The following is a 22927-nucleotide window of genomic DNA, read 5'->3' on the forward strand; positions in this document are numbered from 1 at the left end:
TATCACTTTCTCTGTATCTTTGTCTCATCTGACAATGGGTTATTTTAGTGAACTTTATAGCTTATGGCCATTTTGAAGCTAATACAAAATGCACCGGCTTATTTGGACAAACCTTCATGGAAACAGGCAAGCACTTAAGTTTATTTTAGCTGATATTGCCACCAAGATCCAGAAACAAGGACAGTGTCTGTGCTTGTTGAGGGTCATTTTGCAGTGACCTCTCACTGCATGAGAACACAATATAAAAGTTTTCCTGGGCTTCCAGTTTATGTTGAATGAAACTACTGGGTTTTATTTTGACTTAACAGTGCATCTTAGGGGGCATCCCTTTTTGTCTGGCAAGGTCTCAAATGCAGCTAGCTGAGATACTTGTTCCAAGTCTTTCCTTTATGTGAGAGCGTGTTAGTCACAGGATACCCTCACTGGAGTTTTTGCCAGGGTAAAATCAGTGCATCACTTGCATCTGAGAAAGTCAGGTTCATTTCTCTTCACAAAAAGGTGTTGGCTGAAGTGGAAAACAAGGAAAATATAGGTGGGTTGATGGGGATGGTGAGACCATTTGGTGAGCTAAGCCAGTGAATTACCATTAATTTCTGCTGTGCAAACACTGAGCGTTGACTGGGGAGAAACCCTTCCTCATCACACAGAAATAAATAGATGTCTGTAATCAGTACACAAGTCTACATTTTGTTCTCTCAAAGTGAGAAAGGGGGACGTTTGTATGATTTCTTTTGCTAATAGGCTTCTGAGCACTTTGTGCGAGGAGCTGTCTGTATGCAGTAAAATATCAACTGTTCTGCGTCCTCTCAGCCGCTGGGGACTTGACATGTTGCTGTTACGGTATCTCTTCAAAGACTACTGCCAGTCATTCATTTTAATATGTAATCTCCAGGAAGCCGTTTGAAGCGGTGTTGCTTAGTTACAGTTGAAATGTGCTCTGCTGTAAGGTTTTTGCTGGTACAATTCATATCACAGGAATACAGGTCGGGTACCACATTCTGCATTCATTCGTGTAATATACAGAGAGCGATCCTGAAATCTTTTGATGCTGAGAGAGTGAAAAGTTCACTAAATATTGAATATGTACTTACATAAGGAGCTATGGATCTTCTGGCTATATATGGTGGAGTAGATTAGTTGCTGAAAAAATGAATCTATACTTAATGAAGGTTAGTATCTGTTATAAATATGTAAAGAGTAAATTTAGCAAGATGATGCTGTTGTGATGTTAGAGTATTTGCAAATTGTATCTCATGGGTTATGTAATACAGTTAAGAGTTCTTTTTTTGTTAAACCTTTGCACTGTATGCTCTCTTTTAAAATCACGGCTTTAGCTGAGCATCTTATGAGAGAGTTCTCTATGTAAATGTTTAATTTGATGTATATGATTTTGTGGTATGCGTAACCTTGCATGCAAATGTGGGAGCATGATCAAATAGTTAACTACATTGAGTCATCAGTGCAGGCTTAAAATTGTGCTTATTAGTTAGATAGCCTACTGTGAGCATTCTCTCTCTCTCTCTCTCTCTCTCTGTGTCTCTCTGTCGCTCCCCCCCCACCTCCCCCCCCCCCCGCCCCCCCCCCGGCTACTCTCTCAATATCTCTCTCTCTCTCTCTGTGTCTTAAAATCAAATCAGGATCTGCTGAAAAACATAGATGGTCACAAAAAGGCATTCCACGAGATCCACAGGGCCAGGTCTGTTAACGGAGTGCCTGTTCCACCTGACCAATTAGAGGATATGGCAGAGAGGTAAGACTTTCAATCTCAAATAAAAACCTTCTGTTAATGAAAGGGAAACTATTTGCTTTTTAATCTGTTCACGTAGAAACCACTGTCTAATTATGTTTCTCAGTGGCAAGCATGAAGAAATTGGAAGGAAAAACCTCCTACAATATATATAAAAATATACCAAAAAGCCTGATGCTTCAAAGATTGAGGAGAATCAAAACAGGCTATGGGTTTTGGCAGGAAATACTTTTTTACATTGATCTGTTATTACTTGTCCCTGGTAGAATTGTTATATAACAACAGACAGGATGCATGTGAAAGAGGAAAGAAAAATGACTTTGCAAAACTTACTAACATATCTAAACTGATCATTTCTATGAATGAATAGAAAGGTAACTAATTTGCTATTCAAGAGCAGTCGTCAGAATGATCATCATGCATAATTAAATGTTTGTAGACTCTGAATTAGGTGAAAGATTAGAAAAATACCAGAACTGTAACTAAAGCTTTCAGTCTTTCCTGCAAAAATGAATATTGCTGTATTTTACTACAGTGTGATTCATTTTATAGGTTTAATTTTGTTGTCTCTTCGTCTGAGCTCCATCTGTTGAAAATGAAGTTTCTGGAACTGAAGTACCGTCTACTGTCACTCGTAGTCCTTGCAGAATCAAAGTTAAAATCATGGATTATCAAATATGGAAGGCGAGAGTCAGTGGAACTCCTTCTTCAAAATTATATTGTAAGTCTTCTTTTTATAATTATTTTTGAAATATTCGTAATTCTTATGGAATCTCTTTTCAGAGATGAATGTGTCTTCCCCATGGAGTAACTTTAGTGAAAAGGCTAAAAATCAAAATTATTCTCTTTGCACCATCTCTTCAAAAACAGAAGTAATGTCCTAGCTGCTGTCTGACCATCAACATACCAAGCATATCTAGAGGTTCCAAATCCTAGATTTTTACTCGCCTTAAATCGCAATTCCAAAGAACTTAGTTTCATCTTCTTTTATATCTGCAGAGATGCAGTTAATAATGACTATACACAGATAGAGGAGGTTCTTGGCATGCAGTCCCCCACAGTACTTTAAAAAAAAACCTTCCAAATGAAGAAAAAAATAAGAAGTTATGTTGTCTCTGTGTACTTGTTCAAGATTCTATACTGATGGGGCAGTCATTTTATTCTTTTAAAGAATGAATTTTCTTCTCCTGCTCAGCATTAGTATATTAAACCCATTACTTTGTTTCTGTTCTGGAAAGAGATTGCTCCAGCTCTGCATCATCCAAATATCATGTTAAGAAACAGAGGCTATCGATATGTTCCCTTTCAGTCTTATGCTGCTGTGTCTTGTGAACTTCACACTTGCAATGCCAAGCAGCTGGTAGATCAGTACCGCTGTTGCAACTCTGCAGTAGGGCATGAGGGATTCTTTCAAAAGCAGGGCTGGGCTTTTCCCCTCTGTCTAATCCATATGAGGAAAATTGCAGAGGAGGATTCAGTCTGGAAAGAATTCAGAGTTATAGAACCATTCAGAGCCAGAACACTGTGTAGAGAAAGTTATTGATACCCGACAGCTTGATAGTTTTTATTGCTTTGGAAGAAAACTTCAAACTCAATAAAGTTCCTCTACAAAGTGAGAACTGAAGACCTGTTCATACTTTTCCCTTTCTATGTTTAAATTTCAGCAGGAAATAAAAATAATAAAAGTTGAGGAGTTAAGCCTTGTTTTAGACACACTTTGCAAAACTCGGAAGGTTATTTAAAATAAAATAGTTTGTTGGAGTGATGTGCAATGACTGGGAGCTATAGTCCATTTGTATACTCTGTAAGACTCACAAAAACTATTAAGAGGTGACAAGGGAAATAATGAGGAAGTAGATGGCTTGACTTCTGGATTATTATTTTATATCACTTTGTTATTTTTTGCTTTGAAATGAACATTAAGTGGTGAATTGGTATGTTATTTTGCGTTTGCCTCAATTATTCTTGTGCTTCAGACCACTCATGCTGGGATGGTTTTTAGGGGAAAGAAAATGCTTCCTTGCATCATTTGTGAAACTGCATCACATCAAAATGAGGAAATTGGGACAAGAAGATAAATGGAGCTCAGTTTCATTCCTGATGGCCTTGACTTCTGGCTCCTTCCAGGTGTCCAGTGATGGAAAGAGACTTTATTTGCTTTGGCTTACCTGGGAGCAATTTTCTAGGGCCAAGAGCCAAGTATTGCTCTTCCGGTAAATTAGGAGTCTTACGTAGGAAAGCTGTAGTCAGTACCTTGTAGTCAGTGACTATATTAGCAGGAGATAAAAATGTAAGTTTGTTTGTCTGCCAAAGCAGACTGAGCAATGTCAGCATTCTAGGAACATGCGTAGTTAGGATCTGGATAGAACATATGCGTGGAAAATATTTATGTGCTGTAGCTGAAAAATGGAAGTGGTGGTTGTTACTTTATCCTGTCTTTTCACCTGTCATATACCATATAAATGTCAGCACAAATTGTACACCATTAACCTGAAGAATATACTGTACCAAAGTCTCAGCTGTAATGGAGATACTGGGTACAATTATCCATGGATTTTAACATACAGAACTGTGTTTTGGCATTGCTATATTGCTATATGGGGACATTTTTAGCTCCATATGCTATATGGATTTGGGAAAAGCTACATATTTTCTTGAAGGGATCTTGTCAGATGAGAGACAATGTTAATCAGTAAAATGTCTATATTTAATTCTGGAAAATATTTTCAATTTCTCTTGAGATGAGTATTATATAAGTCATTTGATAGAGTCTTTTACTTTCTCATATGAAGTCTTGCAGGTTTTGGTTCAGGGTAAAATGTCTGTATGTATGAGTTTGGCAAAAGTGAAAGTCAGGAGTTTGTCACATAATTCATGGTAAAGCACATGGTTCTTTATACATGTCAGAATTTTTTTTAACAGTAGAGCAGAGAAAAACTCTGATTGTCCTTGACTTGTAATTTCCTTTGTTATAAATACATTTGTAGATCACATACTAGATAACTGTGGTGATTTGACAGAGCAACTGTAAAAAAATTTAAAATAGAAGATTTTTAGATATATAATAGCTGGCAGATAAATTTTTAAAACTGTTTTTCATGTTATGTAGTGTGAGTTCATGAATACACAAAATCTAATTCTCCTCTTCAAAGTAAATTGAACTTTGACCTCATTTGAAACCTGGTTTTACTAAAATCATACTAGTACACTTAGAATTTTGTCTATTTTGACATTCCAAAGCTTATGTAGATGGATGTGAGATGTACTTGACTTAATTTGGTAAATCTGTAACTGAGGAGGCATGGAGGTAGTATAAGTTACAAAACCATTCCAAAACTCTGGATAAGTACATTTGGTAAGGCAATAAGAAAGCCCTATAAAAAACCAGGTTTTTCTCCCTTTTTTAACAGTGGTAATGCAAGATATAATATGCTTGCATGATATAAAGATATAATTATATATCACACTTAAAGGAAGTAACATTTCTGAAAGATATGCCATAAAGGATGAAGGGGCATAATTGATAAAGAGCCATAACTTTGTGACCAAAATATTTCCAGATAAATTATTCATTACACTATAACACATTACACAACTGAAAAATCACTCACAAATGGAAAGCACTGTGTCATGTTTTGGAAAAGCAGCATCGATTTGTGCAGTGTTTCCATAATCTTATTTTTACCGGTTTTAAAGGAGGTAAAGGAAAACTGAAGGATAAGTCAAATTTTTTTCATCTCTAATAGTGAAACTTGCCTTTCGCAAAGGCTTAATACAGGAACAATTTTTAAAGTTCAACTGGATCTGATTTTTGTGGTGACCTATATGGAAGAAATTTTCTCCTTCATTAAAAGGATTCCACTTAGATTTCAGTGAAAATACTTTCTATTAAATAACTTTGAAGTTAATTGCTCAGTTTCTGCACATTTATATCCTGGTGAGTTTCAGCAAGTCAGCAACTAGCAGACTAACTAAGAACATATTAAATAATTTATGCATGTGCAAAGTAAATAAACTGTATTTGTAAAGAGAGACTCTGCTGTACTGTTAATTTGAAAAGGTGAAATTTATATATTATTTTATAAATATGATAATTTAAATATTATTTTATAATGATAAAAAATGAATGGAAGAATAATAAACCTAAACTCTGTCCTGATGTAATTTCATGGAAATTATTCTAATTCTTAATATCTATCTTTATTTTTTCTATTGTAATTTTTTTCTTTTCAGTCTGTTATTGAAAATAGTAAGTTCTTTGAGCAGTATGAAGTTACTTACCAGATCTTGAAAAGTGCAGCTGAAATGTATGCCAAAGCAAATGGCTCAGGTAAATGCCTATGTTTCTTTCATCATGGAAACACCATTTTAGTTTCTTTAGACATAAGTATCCTCTAAAAAGATCTCTTAATGTTTATTTCTTCCTTGCAGCAGAGCTGTACAGCAGCTGCAGTTCAACAGAGAGGCTACAGTCTCTGGTAGCAATTTCACATATTCTCTGGCATGAAGCCATCTGATACAGAGAAGCCTGCTCTCCTGCTGTTAAGATTTCTTAATCTCCAGAAGAGAGTGGTCATGTTCAGACTTTCTAATGCAAAAAGTCCATGGTCCATGCTAACTTCTGAGTTGTTTCAGTGTTGTTGATTTGGGCCAAAAGCGTGCCAGAGACTAAATTAGTAGTAGGGAAGATCATATTCTGGTGCCTGGAAATGCTCCCTGGCTTGGCTTCATTTACTCGAAAAAGACAGAGAGTTGGTCTCAGTATTGTAGTAGCAAAAGTATCCCCTGATTTATTGAACATTCTTCATTAACTATGAAAACCTGTAAGAGGAATCCAAATGATAGCTAACGTATGGATATACATGAGAAAAGTGTGTAACTGATTCAACAGCTGCCTCCTGCAATTCCTGAACTCCATTGAGTTCAGTGCGAATGCATGAGGGCAATATTTGACCTAGATAGTTACAGATGTGGGATCACTTTAATAGCTGCTGAGGAGATAACACAAAAATGTCTGTGAAGGATTGCTGCAGCTGCTAAAATGGTTAGCAGATGTGGAGAGAAAATGGATATTTTTTATTTTGTTGTGAAATTTAAGTCGATGATGACACTCAAATTTTGCAAAACTAAACATTTTTACAAGATATTCTTACAAAGAATAAAATCAATAGATTTTTTCAATGCTATTAAAGAAATCTAGTAACAAATTATTTTCTAAAGGGCAGCTACTCACTTATATGAATTCAGAAACAGCAGTGCAAACTAGAGGACCCTTTAGCTAATTTTTTTTTTTTAAAATTATCTATATACTGAATGTTTTATGAAGTCTCTGGATTTGCTTGGGTCCTTTGTCTTCTCTCTGGTTTTGGTTGTTTTTTTCTGGAATGCAGACACACTTGTTCCTTTATTCCTGTGAGTAAAAAAAATAAAATTAAATGGCAAAAATTAATAGCAATTTATTTTTAAAGTCAGTAGAAGGGAGATTAAAATTTCATTCAGTTCTTTTCAATGCAAACATAATATGTGTTTGTACATTATATATCTCTATTATTTTCTGCTTTTTTGAGGAAACTTTCTTTCTTGATTTCTTGATTTCTTTTATTAAAGATTGGAATCGAACACCACACTGAATATGCAGTGTGACTGTTTTAATGTAGCACTTGTTTTATGTACTTTCCTTAGTCTTTAATTCAGAGGTTTAATTTCTGACTCGTAATTTTCACTAAAATTGGGAGGTGAACTGAGCATATATATACAAAAGCCTGCTGAAATATAGGCTGAGGTAAAATATAATTCCCTGATGGGAACAGATATGCATAACATAAAATTAAGCTTTACAGAAATAATAATGAACCAAAATAATCAATATCTTTCCTGTATCTCAGTGGAAGAAGTTGAGAATGTGATGAAATTCATGAATGAAACAACAGCACAGTGGAGGAACCTCTCAGTAGAGGTGAGAAGTGTAAGAAGCATGTTGGAAGAAGTAATTGCTAATTGGGACAGATATAGCAGCACTGTGACAGGTCTACAAGCTTGGCTGGAAGATGCTGAAAAAATGCTGAATCAGCCTGAACATTCTAAAAAGGTATGCACTAATAGCATATAGATCTGGCTGTTTTGTCAACTATGAAACATGGGATATGTTTTTACATTTGCTTAGATTGTTTTACAAAATATCATTAGAAAGGGAGAGATTTTTTCAGTTTCTGGCATACTATCTACATTCGTCATAGGTGTTTCAATTTCTGCGTGTATAGTGTGCACGGATATATACATATATACATTCAATGAAGGAAGGCATCATCTGTGATAACATGGTTAGAGGCATCTTTGACATGAATATAGGGCAGCAGTTATTGTTCAGAGACAGGAATGTTACATGATTCACTCAAAGGCAAATACAGCTCAACACCAAAGTGCATAGTCATGTGCTGCGTATAAAGACACTTAAAGAAAATTATTTTTCCAACTAATTTTTCTACGATATAGATGGCATTTCAGTATTAGTTGCCTTCACAAGGCAACATTATTAGTATGTGTTGTTATGTTTGGTGGGTAAGTAATTAATCCGTTTCCCTGGCATTTTAGAAGTCTTTTAGTCAGTTCCTTTTGGGGACCTGCAGTCATAAAGATAGTTTTGCTATCTTTTTTTTTTCTATTCTGATACTAGAGTACTGAAGCAGTAAGATTTATGTTTTTGAAACTTCAGTAGTTACCCAGATTGACTTGAATAATACTGTATTTAATAGGTGCTATGTTTTCACCCAATTGCAATGTAGCAGCTATACAACTCAACACCAAAGTATAGTTTTCATAGGTTATAAGAGTCAAACTGACATCAGATCAGGAAAGAGCATTTCATGTTACATGAAAGAACAGTATAAAATTTGGTAAAAGTTTGTTAATTTAAATTGATGTAAAATAATGGATTACACTTTTTAAATAAAAAGAAATCTGTGAAAAGGATTCAATAGTCTGGCATAATATAAATACCAACAGTTATTATTAGTGAAGGATGTAATTACAGGAAGGATGACCTGAGTTGATCAAGTTGATTTTAGCTGCATATATATGTTTTATGTAAGTAACTTGGCAGTGTTTAAAATTAAATATTCTTATATCCATATATATATGAATAAAATCAAAATATTTACTTATCTGATCAGTTTTATAACTTCACCTTTAAAGATTTTCAGAGGAGAAATCTGAAGATATCCATACAATACGTACTTGTTTCTGATTTCTAACCTAAATCCAACAAGTACTTCTTACTGTTCTGGTATATGAAGAGTTTCAAAAAGCCTTGTTAAAACTTTAGACATGAAAGCAGTTTTCTTCCCCAAATGCTAAATTCTTCTTAAAATTACTTTGGCTCAAAACTGTTAAACATTACTGAGAGGTAACAGAATCTGTCTGTAGGCTGAGATACATAATTTAAAAGTTACTTCTACTATTAATGTTGGATCTAGCACTCCACTGCAATAATGCTCACTTCCAAGTGATAGTTCCAAGGATAGTTCTGATGTAGCAGTTTTAATATTTGATTATTAAAACAATCACGCAGCCATCAGCACAAGCATCTGGCATCCCAGGTGAAAGATGAGAACTCTTGCATGGCATGAAACTTTTTAAAATATTTCCAAATATTTGTTCAATAAAATGACAAATATATCAGTAATATGATACAAAGATTTAATTGATGCTCATTTGAAAACCTTACCTGCATTGCTAAAACCTGCCATATTCTATACTAGGCAAAGACCATAGTAGCCCCTTACCATGCTGTCAGGCTTTCTTCTTCTTTCCACTGTCTGTATGATCTCAAGACCAGTAAGTACCACTGTTCTTTTTGCAAAAGAAACTGGCTTGTTGGCTTTCTCATTGGTTAAATAGAAATTTAACAGTAAATGTATTAATGAACAAAACAGTCCTTCTACCACTCCTTTATTTACTTGCAGTACTTCTTAAGCACTTCCCATCATAGCCCTGTTGTAACTGCTCACCCACATCTTTCTCCAACAGCTGTATCCTAAGGGTTTCAGAGGGCTTCTAGATTTCATGTGGGGACTTTTAAAAGGAGCTGCATCATTTTAATTGAGAATGAGGTGTGCTTCACAGTACCTTCCAAATTTGTCCAAATTTTACACATGCTTTAGGTTGGCTTCTGAAGTGGAGAAAGCCTCCAGCAGCTTCTGAGGAGGGTAATGGTTTGTGGGAGTAACTGTGCAGGAGCAAGGATCTGAATAGTTTTCTCCATGTGCCTTTTCCTTCTTGACCTCTAGTAAGTCTGATCATTGGAGAACTGACCAGTGCCAGATTCAGTAAACTTTAATTTCTTTTGGATGTGCTCACAGAGGGTAGCCTTTGCACAAAGCAAGCGTTGTGCTCCACTGTGAGTAAAAGATTCAAACTGCACACGCAGTTTACTGTGATGATAAAGTTCATTCACCAATACAGCAGTACGGAGCACCTGTACTGTACTGATCTCAGCTTTAGGAATTTAAAACACTGTATGTTGTTCAGTTCTCTCTTCAACAAATTTGAGCAGCATACATCCATTGGACGTTTATTTTTGGCTGTATCAGAACTGTTTTTACATGTGGATGAGTTCTGACAAGTGTAAACTATAAAGTGTTAGAACTGTAGCTCTGAAACTTGAGCTGACTGACCTTACAGTTGGACAGGACTTTTCCACATCTGCCCCTGAGCAAAGTATTGCATGGGACTGTCACTGTCAGATGAACAGTCTTAGAATTATAGGGTAGATTGATAGTCATAAATAAAATGGATTAGTGCCCCTTTCTTAGTCCTGAGGACCAAGTGGCATGGTTCAGCTTGCATCATTGTGGCTACTCTTTCTCTCCTGAAAGAAGGTGACCTCGTGATTCAGTCTATTGGGAGCAGTCCTTGCCATGTGCCATCCATTGAATTGTGCATTGTCTGGGAGAAAGGTAGCAGGAACAAGCCAAAACCGTGTCAGAGAAGATGTGGACAATCATAGGACAGTGATTGAGTCCTGTTTTGTTTACTGGTATAGCTGTAGTCATAGTGCCTGGAGATACCTGCCTTAGGAACAATTGCCCATCCTCTTGAAGAGCAAAAAGGAAGGGAGGGAGCTGGTCTTCTCTACCAATTTGCATATGGTTACCTGCCTGCAAAAAGCACAGAAACATTCAGCACTGTGGTGGGGCTATTTAGGCTGTCTCACTGGAACAGGGGAAGAAAATAAGTAATAACCATCCCTTTCCCTGTCCCGCTCACCTACTTTGAGACAGGAAGAAGCAGCGATAAAGAATCAGTCTTCTCAGGTCTTCTGATATATCAGACCCTGGAAAGCTGCACATGGTTCACAGTAGGGGAAGAATCTCTCTGCAGTCTGTATATGGCCCAGGTTACTATCAGCCCATACTGTTTCAAGACAAGACAGAAATTACATGAGCCCTAACAGTGTCTTCAGTTATGGAGCTTTCTCTTAAGGAGGAGTTCCATTAGTTTAACTGAAGCTACTCACTGGAGTAAAATGAGCTGTAAGTAAAGTGGTGGTAATTGTTAATTCCATAGGTAATGTTCACAGACGTTAAAGTTCTATTACAGCATATCTAATATGAAGAGCTTCAGAGGATAATTGTTCAAAGAGTTTTATCAAGTCATTAGCTGATGATTAAATTTTAGTTTCATGATTTAAGATAAAGACTAATTGAAAAGATTTCAGAAAGATGATTTCATTTTCTTCAGGATTTCTTCCGGCACTTACCTCATTGGATCCAACAGCACACAGCCATGAACGATGCTGGTAATTTCTTGATTGAAACATGTGATGAGACCATTTCCAGAGACCTTAAGCAGCAGCTTCTGTTACTAAATGGAAGATGGAGAGAATTGTTTATGCAAGTTAAGCAGGTATGTGGTTTTGCTGTTGTTACTTTTAAATATTTGCTTTGTCATTTCCATGCAAGCAAGACAGATTTTTCCCACTGGCAGGACTATAGGACAACTTACTAAAGTGCCTAACTGTTCATCATTATTTAAATTAGAAATGAATCTCTGACAGCAGTTTATTTTATTGGGGCTTTTCCTTTGTTAATCTTTTTGGTTATACAGCTTTTTTTTTTTTTTTTTTGGGACACTTTCAGCTAGTATAAGCAGTATACTGCTTATATTCATGATCTCCTGACTTGATACCGTTAATATTATTATATACATATCCTCTTCTGTTCTTCGAAGAAAATGATTGGTTTTAAGTAGCTATTCTTACTGTAAAAGCTCTGTAAAACTAAACAATGAAAATTGTGAAAGTGAGTATTTTTACTACCCTTCAATGAAAGTTGCATTCAATGATTGTACTGCAACCATAAGCAGGTACAATGCAAGTTAATTAACTAAATGTTTTCCTGAAATCAATCAGACATTACTTCTATCTTGTGTACAAGAAGGCTCTGATAATAAATTAAAAACTGCCCTTTATCTCATGGAACAGATTGAACTGATTGCAAAGAATTGTTGTTTCTATATTTGCTCTTTAAAAAGCAAAGAGAAGATGTGAGTTCAATTACAGAACAGTATTTCACACCTCATAAACATATTAGAAAGCATCTTTGCTGTAGTCAATATACATCTAATGATATTTTCCCATTCCAGTGATTTTAAATAGGAGTTCCCTATTTGAAGATATGGAATCTATTTTCTTTACTGGCATGATTTTTTCCATTCCTCCAGCCAGTAATTACTTTATTGAAATTTCCCTTATCCTTCAGCATTTCTAGGCTTTTCATGTTCTATTCTCTCTGCTGAATTTTCGAAATTGATACTATAGGTAATTAGAAATTAATTGAGTCCTTGATTCTAGGTTAGAAACAAATGAGTCTGATGTTCTCCAAATGACCCAAACCTTAAAAAAGGCTGACCTCTTGTATGAATGTTGTTCTTTTTAGTATCAGCACTATTGCAACTAATGCAGATAAATAGAGTCTAATTTAGAAGATTAATTTCCATTATTTTGTGTTTAGATGAATACAATTTTTCCAGCAAACAATTGCACTGAAAACATGCTAATTATCTTAAGCCATTACTTAATTGCCACATATCTCATTTGGAGCGGTTATTTTTTTTTGTTTGTTTCTTTTTACTTTACATTTTCTTAGTATGCGCGAGCAGATGAACTGGACAAAATGAGGAAGGAATACTTGGATGGTGTTACCCATTTGACAGCTTTTATTGATGGAAGCAATAGGAAATTTTCAGTCCCTGTAGAAGTGTCCTTCCTTGATGTCAAAATGTTTATACAAGATTTAGAAGTAAGTGTCTTCCTTCCTTCCCTTCTCCTTCATATGAGAGAAACTTCTAACTATTTAATTCTGAGAGCACAAAATTATTTTATTATGCATTTTCATTATTACTATTTTTTTTAATCAGTGGTTCTGTCTTGTATAATTTTTGCTATAGCTAATATAAGCTATTGTATTCTGTGAGTGACATTTTTAGAGCTCATTTCCAAAACACTGTCCCACTGGATATTTCTGTCTGTTAGTTTCAAATCACAGTCAGGTGAGCTGACTGATGCCCTTTGGCATAGTTTTCATGCTTTTGAAATATGATCCAGTATTCACTAAAATCAGCCATGAAAACAATTGATAATAGGACTATTTATCTTTTATTTCTAGAGAATAGATTTGTATCTCCTATGAATACACAAATGCTGTTGTTGAAATATTTTTTGCAACATTTGTTTCAGAATATTAAGCAGAAATTGCCTGCGATGGAAGCTCAGTACAAAATGGTTACAAGAACAGTGCAACTTGTTACAAAGGAAGTTTCCCAAGAGGAAGTGAATGAAATGCTTGGATCTTTGGCAAGAATCAAAGAGCAGCTGAGCAAGGTTGCAGAATACTTTTTCTGCTACACATGTTGTTGACTGTTGAACTAATGAACAATAGGCTCCTCTACATAAATGCTCAGATATATGCATTTGAGCAAATACATAGTTATAATAACAATAGATTGATTCAGGGTGGAGAACACGTTACTTCTTTTAGGCTTTAAGACGACCATCCTTAAATTTAATATTCTTTTCTTTAGGTAGTAACAGAGGATCAGAATTGATCTATCTTAAAAGAGGCAAGCAGGTAGCAACTATATAAACCCACATGCAGAGGAAGTGGCTATTTATTGAATTTTACAACTTTTAAAATTATTATTTTTCTTTATAATGACCAAAAGGTTAAGGAGTGTTCCTGTGCCCTGCTGTATGAATGCCAGAATCTGCTGCCTCCACTGGAAGAACTGGAGAAACAAATCACACATTTTTATGAATCACTTGAAAAAGTCAATGAAATAATTTCTATCCTGGATCCTGAAGCACAACCTACAACTCTTCTTAAACAAAAAGCCCAAGTAAGTTTTGAAAACATCTTACAACGATCTGCTGCCTCTGATTATTTACAATTAGCTTTCTAGGAATTTGGATTGCAACTTGGTAAGCTGAGCAAATGTTTCTTCCTATTCAGGCAATAAACATAGCCTACCCAAAAGTCAGCTAGGCATAAACATACGAAGACTGAAACTTGTGTTCTCTTCTAGTACCCGTAGTTCCAATCCAAGAAGTAAATATAAAACATAAGACTTTTTTTTTTTTTTTCTAATGGAAATTGGACTGAAGTATCAGAAATACATTGGATTTTTTTATTAAGCAGATGAAATAATATTATCAGGAACTTCCCTAGGTTTTCTTGGACAATTATGGAAGTTTCTTAGAAGTCTGGAAGTGGTTTCTTTGAAGTGCATTGTAGCAGAACATTAACTTTTCTACCTGACCAATAAACATTTCATTCTGGAGGAATTCAGAGCTAGTCAGAACTTACTTGGAAAGGTTAATGAAAAAATGAGGATATTGGATAGGAATTGACATTTATCCTTGTGTATATGTGGCATATAGCCTAGATATAGTCCCTCAAAATTGATATATACTTTTCATTAGAGTTGAATTTGACAGGTAATGTAATAAGATGGATTTTTTTATGGGAAGCTGAAGTCTTTCAAAGCCATTTGGACTCTGTTGAAAAAAAAAAAATAGAACAAAGATTCTTAATTTCGTGTGTGTGTATATATATATAGTTCAAGCCTATAAGGACTCGGGAGATTGTCCCAATAATTCAATAAGAAGGATCTTCTCTTTCAGTGACTTCAAGCTTTGATTGTATTTCGGTAAAAAAATGATCTGATGAGCTTGAATCAAGTCAGTCCATTTATCTTCCTGAGTAAATTCTCTTCTGTTTATGAACACCAGCTGAGTCATCTGTCCAACCTGCAGATTAGGAAGCAGCTCATAACAGTGCTCCCATACTCTGCTTCTGAAGGTTAACCTGCCCTGAAACGTCATGATTAAAAGACGTGTTTCTTCTACAGTTATTTGCCAACCAGGGAACCAAAATCTCCTCAATTATATGGAGGGTGCTGGTTTCTGCTGATCAGAGAGTAAAGAGAGATTTGTGCTGAGGAATTCTGTGTTCCTTCAACAGCGGAACAGTTTCCTCACCACAGAATTTTTTTAATCTTTTTTCTTTTCAGCCTGTGAAACTTCATGCATGTTTTCTTTTCTTGTCCTTTTTTTTTTTTTTTCGTTTTAAAGCATAGCTCTCATTTCTTAATGCTATTTGTAATGAAATCTTTATTCCAGTAGCTGACATGAAAGATCAATTTGTTGAAAGGCAAGAAAGATTAACATCTCAACCTGCTACTGAGAACTGTAATTCTTATGTCTATTGTTTTCACTGCTACCTACTTAATTATAGAATAAATATAGACATCCCATAAAATTAAATCATAGAACAATGTATTGACCTGCATTCTCTAAAACTACCTGAAAGGCTTGGGGACATGTCTATGTCTTTTTTTATAAGTAGCTAGAGCTCTAGTCCTGGGTACAGGAATCTGCAAACACAGAAAAAGTTGTGTGGTCTGTGTTACTCCGTATAATATTTTGTGTAGTCTGTTTGTCGTGGTGCTTTGACCTTATCCCTTTTGTTCTTATTGTAAAAAAAAAAAAAAATCTTCCTGTTATTTTGCCAAACTTTTCTCTCCTTTGTTCCTGGCCAGGGTGGATATATGTTTTTTTCTTTCAGGATTTGGTAGCTTATCAAGAAAACTGCAAGAAGGATTTGTCCCTGATTGAGAGAAATAGTCAGAGTATCCTGCAGCGTGTGACTTCGAGTGAAGCGTTACAGCATTTCCATCAGTCAACATTTCAAAAGAAAGTTACACAAGTTCAGATTACTTTTCAGGTAATTATGTCATACCTTGGTGCATATTTTTGAAAGCTTGTTAATATGCAGCTGATCCATCTTGCCGTATCTCCATTTCATCACTCTGTAGCTACTGTTGTAGAGACTTCTCCTCTCTGGTGTCAAGTTATTAATTAAAGATTTGTCTGTATTAGGTAATAAGTGGTCAGGGGACTGACAATCATGTTCTCCATGCAGTTATTCAGAGGTGAGCCTGCCTCAGAGGAACCTGAAATTTAAGAAGAACTTTCAAATGTTTCAGGCTCCCTTGGAACCTGAAATCCACTTGTTAGGGCTGCACTGTGTTTTGTTTCCCCTGACTTTGTTATCTTGGCCAATTATTTGCTCCTATGTTCTCATACATCCCCTTTCACACAAAGCATGGAAGATGAAAACTTTTGCAAATGTTACTATTGCTGGGCTTTGTATTTCCTTAGAAAATGCAATGGATTGTGAATATGGAAAGTTGAAAAATATGTATTTGCATTTGCTAATGTAAAGATGCCTACTCTGGACTATAATTCTCCTTACCTTTAGTATTCTGTGTTGCTATTAGCCATAATGATATTTTCAGGGCTTTTCAGCCCTGGTCTAGCCCTGCTCTAACATGAAATTAACCATTATCTTAGAGTCAGATCTCCAGATACTGAGTTCTATTAGATTTGTTTTCAGGCAACTAATGTTTGGTATAAAGCTATCTAAACTGAATTTTAAGCTACAGAAAATCACCTATCAGTAAAGAGCTGTCTCTGAGAGGTGGATTGCAAAATTAGATTTTGTAGGTTGTGCTTAAAGATCCGTGGGTTTTGATTTACAATTTAGAAATAGTTATTGAAGTTTAGCTTATAGTAACAGAAGCAGATACAGTTGTATCTTGGTAAATTTATTATGTTAAACATTAATTATTTTGTTTCTATAAAGATGGATGGTGGTCTGTCTGGTTTTATGTTAGAAAATAAACCTATAAACCATGGCATAACCATACAAAATGTGGCATGTCCACCATTAAAATGTTTATGGATCTAGAAACTGGCGTTTTCTCATGTAAATAGTACATTCCTATATGATTCTAGTATGATATGAAAAGTTGTGGATGCGGCTTTGGGCAACCTGGTGTAGTGGAGGATTTCCCTGCCCATGGCAGGGGGTTTGGAACTAGATGATCTTTGAGGTCCCTTCCAACCCAAACCATTCTATGATTCTATGATTCTATGATACAAAAATTTTTATCAAGAAACTTTAAAAAGGCTCAGTAAGATGTTTAAGTTGGGAACTACAGATTTGATTAGCTCACTCGGTAAAATCATTACAAATCCTTACGCTGAGGTTTGTAATCAGTGAGGATAGTGAAGTATATGGTTAGTAAGCTGTGTTGGAATTACCTTGCTGCAGTTGAACTGGTGATATGTTCGTTTCTCTTAGTAAATTTGTTACTTGCTTATGGAATTCTAACCACTGGATAACACAGTGCACTGAGACAGACTACAAAGCAGAAGAATGAAGAACTGTGACTAAGGTTTCACAACGAGGATTTCAGAGTAGCAACTAAACCACAAAATATGCTGTCTTTCTTTTAAGCAGCTTTCTACCTAGTTGCTTATCTAGCCTGCTAGTGTGATAATAGTACAAACCTTCTCCAGGTCAGAAGACCCGTAGCATGGAACTGATTTGGTCTGTAGGTCAAACCACCTCTTTGTAGAGTCATGTAGGAGGAGGTAGTCTGCTACTAGGAAAAACGGAATGGTAAGCTTATAGCCATACCAGGTGCTCTACATTTGAAAGCAGGCTTTAGGAAAGAAACACTAGCCAAATGGCAAAGGCATTCTGAAGATATCGGAGACATCTCTATTAGATAGTTACCTGGTTTTATTTGAATGAAGGATGACATTAGCATGAGCCTTAGCATGAGTATTAAAAATCAAGAAAATGGGAGCATGCAAGGGAGAAACACTTGTGAACAGCATATATTTGAAAGAGTGACACCAATCAAATGCATTTTTTTGTAAGATGATGATAAAAGAGAGCAATAAAAGCCAGTGAGAAAGTGCCAGCTCATTTTCTTTGCTTATAACTCAGAATATGGTCAGGAAAGCTGGTGACTGGAGAAAAAACATAGAAGCAAATAGCCGTTTGATGAAGAAATTTGAGGAGTCTAGAGCAGAACTGGAGAAAGTTATACAGATTGCCAATTGTTGCTTAAAAGAAAAAGGAAATCCTGAAGAACTTCTCAGGAAACATAGCGTGAGTAAATTCTCTGACCTTCCTCATGGACATCTTTGACTGCATGACATACAAGTGAAAAGCTTACTTAATTTTACAGTTAATGTGGATTTCTTTCATATGTAGAAGTTATACAGATCAGGTCAAACTAGTGTTAAGATTGAAAAACAAAAAGGAAAAAAATCACCTCTCTTATTGATGAATATAAGCAACTGGAAGGTGAAGAAATAAAACCCCTTAGATATTAGGGTCGGTTTTGCCAGTAGAACCATTGGGAGTGAAGACACTACATTTTGCCAGTCTCACACATCCACTGGTTTGGGTTTTTTTGGTTTGGTTTGGTTTTTTTTTTCAGATGAATATCTATATCTGTATAATAACCATTACTTATGCATGTACCTTTAAAATGTATTCTTGTTAAAACACCATCTCAGTGTACTGACTGAGAATATATTAATTTGCTGGACTTTAAATAGCTAGACATAATTCTTTCCTTAGCTCAAGCTTCAATTCTTCAATGCAGCAGAAGTAACCTTGAAACTTAGAATATGTGAGGGAACTTCATGTTGGCAGGTTACTATATCAATAATGACTGCCTCTTCTCATCTTCTTACTTTCTGCCGCAACCTCAGGAATTCTTTAACCAGTTGGATCAGAGAGTCCTAAATGCCTTTCTGAAAGCATGCGATGAACTTACTGACATCCTTCCAGAACAAGAGCAACACAACCTGCAGGAAGCTGTGAGAAAACTCCATAGGCAGTGGAAGGTTAGTGACATTGAATGATGTCTCTGGAAGTTGTAAGTCTTGGAATGTTTTTCATGACCTTTAAGTTGAAAAAATTTAAAACAAAATTAAAAAAAATAAATTGTATTATTTGGCTTCCAGTACAATTGGGAAAAAAAAAAAATTTACAACATTAGATACAGTTACACCTACAAACACCCTCTTGAAAAAGCCCTGTTAAATAATGTGGTCAAAAGTCAAGAAATGTGAGAAATTAATAATGAAACCTTAATTTCTCCCTTACGTACAGCCATAATTGTACCTGTGTTAAGAACATTTGTTGAGAGTAGGTGCTAGCTTTTCTTACTTTATGCTGATATTGGATGATTGCAGTTACTTTCTCAACCTTACTAAAATTTGTAAAAGATCAGTCTATCAGTTGAAATTGTGTCTTCTGCTAAAGCCTCTAACAACTGCATAAACATTGCTCATAAGCTATGGAATTTTTTGCCTGCTGCAACATGTTGCAAGTCAAAGCTGGAGTGATGGATGAGTGGTTTCTCACTAGCACGCAGACAGGAACCTCTGGAAGCGATGAATATAGTTTCATTGTCATTGTTTGCTTTATTATTTTATGCAGGAAATATTTGCTATGTCTTGCCAAGAGTCAATATATCTCTGTAACGTGCCTTACACATAAGTATTCTGGTGCCCCAAAATTTATGACTTTGTAATATATCTAAGAGATATTGGTAATATAGTTGCTTTATTTACTTAAATGAATATGAAGAAAACTCCATCTGTTTATGCAGATGTATGTGCTTTATTTTCTATAGTCACATTTTTTTAGATAATTTGTCGTAACTTTGCACTGAGGTAATGAGAGTAGTGTTTTATCTCTGTAATTGATTATTGCCCCTGTGGGTGTGTAGGATCTTCAAACAGAAGCTCCGTATCATTTGATCCACTTGAAGATTGAAGTACAGAAAAGCAAGTTCCTGGTGACAGTGGAGGAGTGCAAAACTGAACTCGCTCGACAGAACAAGGTGTTATCAAGAGAAGGCAATGAAAGAATGATCAAGGAACACATGGTATGAATTATATGCCACCACATGGGCATTTACAGAACTACGTTTCAATGTCAGTAATAAACAGAAGGTCTGGCCAACTCTGAAGCCACCAAACACTCTATGCACAACTAAATCACATCCGTCCTTGGGGACTTTAACAAAATTTTGATTTGAGCTTAGTACAGTTCATAACAAATATATGGATATGCTTTGTGATTTCTGCCAATTTGTATTTTTATTGAATTTTCTGCTTTGTCTTCCATCAGTTGTTCTTCGGTGACAAAGGACCTTACCAGCTGTGTGAGAAAAGGCTACAAAGGATTGAAGAACTGTGCCAAAAACTGCCAGTTTCTGATCCAGTGAGAGCTACATTGGAAAGCAGCCGACGAATCCTGAAGGACCTGAAATCCCAGATAGACAGCACATATGTAAAGCTAACCGAGCACTCTGACACCTGGAAGGGCTATAAAAACAGGTGTCAGCTCAATTGCTAGCTGGGTCTCATGGAACCTTATGTGTGGTCACTCTGAATGTTGCCATAGATCAGTACCACTTGAAGAATGATACTATGTTGTTAGCTTCAAGTAGAAAACTATAGTTTATGTAGTAATTCCACAAATTATAATGGGGGTTTTAGTGGATTTTATACGTTTTGGCTTAAATTTAAGAGATTACCACTTGGTGGTGGCAATTTTTCTCTAACTTTTTTCCTTGTTTTGCATTATGTGATGTTTTGTTTCAGATTTTCTGAATTGGCAAATTGGATTTCATCAACAGAAAGAGAGCTAAAGAAGATAAAGGAAAGTGTCAATGATACTGCCAAATACAACCAATGTAAAGCATCTCTGGGGGTGAGCATTTAGCTTATATTATAACAAAGCTACAGTCATTGCTACTGGGACTCTGGGTAAAACTGTATTCTGAAGTGTGAAAGTGTGGCAGAAGTTCCTACTTTTAATAATTTAGAGAATGTTGGATCTCTTTACCTGTATATCCAGAACATCCAAAATAATAGAATAAATACTTGCCCCTCATCCTGCTACACGCACAGTTAAAGGTGCTGTGCAAAGAAAAGCCAAAATTTCTGGACTAAGGGGTTTTAAATGATCAAGTGATTGTCTTACATTTGTCTTACAAATCCTCTATAATAAAAATTCTCTTCTACGGTAGTGTAACAGGGGAGGAAAAGATATTCTGTCATTTACTTTTGCATTAGTGACCAGTAACAGAAATTAAAGTTGGAGTCATTCGGTTAAATTAGTTTTAGGCAATAATTTATTGTGTCAGTTGGGACCTGGCTTGAACCTTATTTCTTTTTTTTTTTTTTTATTTCACATACTAGGAGCAAAAATAAAAGTGTCCTATACTGTAGGAGTTTCTGTGAAAGTCATGAGCAGCTTATGAAGCTAACTGTGCAAAGAAATTCATAGAAAAGAAATTCATAGAATCATAGAATGGTTAGGGTTGGAAGGGACCCTAAAGATCATCTAGTTCCAACAGCCCTGCCAGGGTCAGGGACACTTTCTACTACATCAGGTTGCTCAAAGCCTCATCCTGCCTGACCTTGAACGCTTCCAGGGATAAGGCATCCACAACTTCTCTGGGCAACCCGTTCCAGTGCCTCACCTCCCTGAGTGAAGAATTTCTTCCTTAGATCTAATCTATGTCTCCCCTCTTTCAGTTTAAAGCCATGTCCTATCACTGCACGTCCTTGTAAAAAGCTCCTCTCCAGCTTTCTTGTTGGCCCCCTTTACCCTTTAGGTATGGGAAGGCTGCTATATGGTGTCCCCAGAGCCTTCTCTTCTCCAGCCTGAACAGCCCCAACTCTCTCAGCCTGTCTTCATAGGAGAGGTGCTCCAGCCCTCGCATCATCTTCATGGCCCTCCTCTCGACTCGTTCCAACAGTTAGGATGACCGTGATAAAGCAGATAGACCTTTAGCTTAATGGGTGCTTCTGCTCCAAAAAGTCTGATTTACTTATGCAGTTTCACTGCTGGCAACTTCTTATCAGCACTGGCACAAAGATATGAATGAACTACTGGATGAAAAGAGGAAAAAAAGCTTTTTAAATAAGAAAGAAAATACACAAAACCATATATCACATAAAATTTTATGTTTGGGAAAGTCAGCATTTAAGATTTAAATAGTAACTAAGAAATTTGGTCAACATATGGAAAATATATACATGGTATATACCATCTGTTTATCTATCTGTAGGTAAAAATGTTAGTTTGTAAGGAAAAAGTACTCCACTACTACTTATTAAAGAATAGTCTAATAAGTAGTAATGGAATAAAGTCTGTGGAGAAAATGCAAAAATCTAGCCATTGAATGGAACAGAATCAGATAGGGTATACAAACAGAATAATACTACATTCCTAGTGTTTCAAGATAAGAACAAAGATAGTATGTTTACACTACTAATCTTTGAACTAATACCATGAATGTCACTCATTAGTATATTTTGTTTATTTGAAGAAAATACATTTTGATTCTTCCATAGGAAATTAGGAAGCATATCAACAAGCAAGGAGAAAATCACAGCTGGCTGAAATCTAGACTTGCTATTTTGACTGCAGTATGTCCTGATTTGGAGGCCAAAAGGACAGAGGATGAGCTTTGTAAACTTTCCAGTGACTTCAAGGGACTCCTAGATTTGCTGGCTGAGGTACAGTATGAGGGATGCAAGAACTCTACATTTACAGTGTCACATGAAATTACATCAATCACGGCTTCACAAGCATAAGTTCCCTGCTGTGTTTTTTTAATTAAACTGCAAGCATTCAGCAACAAAAAACTCATTTGTACTCCCTGGGTAGCAAAGCCTTGAGAGTAACCGGCAACAAATACTGACATTATTACAACTGATCTTTCACCCTTGCAGGA

At 35.8% G+C, this 22927-nt stretch overlaps 1 protein-coding gene across 1 annotated transcript in view; it reads left to right on the top strand.

The window, feature by feature from the left end:
• The window catches only part of SYNE1 (spectrin repeat containing nuclear envelope protein 1), a 199047-nt gene that overhangs the window by 29508 nt on the left and 146612 nt on the right, over positions 1–22927 (top strand). Inside the window, exons 10-23 of the mRNA XM_086625933.1 lie at positions 1638–1750; positions 2300–2468; positions 5981–6077; positions 7633–7835; positions 11486–11650; positions 12892–13044; positions 13482–13625; positions 13967–14140; positions 15868–16026; positions 18103–18267; positions 18879–19013; positions 19904–20062; positions 20308–20469; positions 22545–22709. Coding sequence (XP_086482059.1) covers positions 1638–1750; positions 2300–2468; positions 5981–6077; positions 7633–7835; positions 11486–11650; positions 12892–13044; positions 13482–13625; positions 13967–14140; positions 15868–16026; positions 18103–18267; positions 18879–19013; positions 19904–20062; positions 20308–20469; positions 22545–22709 — 2163 coding nt within the window. The remainder of the gene's footprint in view (positions 1–1637; positions 1751–2299; positions 2469–5980; positions 6078–7632; positions 7836–11485; positions 11651–12891; positions 13045–13481; positions 13626–13966; positions 14141–15867; positions 16027–18102; positions 18268–18878; positions 19014–19903; positions 20063–20307; positions 20470–22544; positions 22710–22927) is intronic.

Source organism: Tauraco erythrolophus, chromosome 2 (assembly GCF_009769465.1).
Source record: "Tauraco erythrolophus isolate bTauEry1 chromosome 2, bTauEry1.pri, whole genome shotgun sequence".
In the NCBI taxonomy this organism is placed as follows: Eukaryota; Metazoa; Chordata; class Aves; order Musophagiformes; family Musophagidae; genus Tauraco; species Tauraco erythrolophus.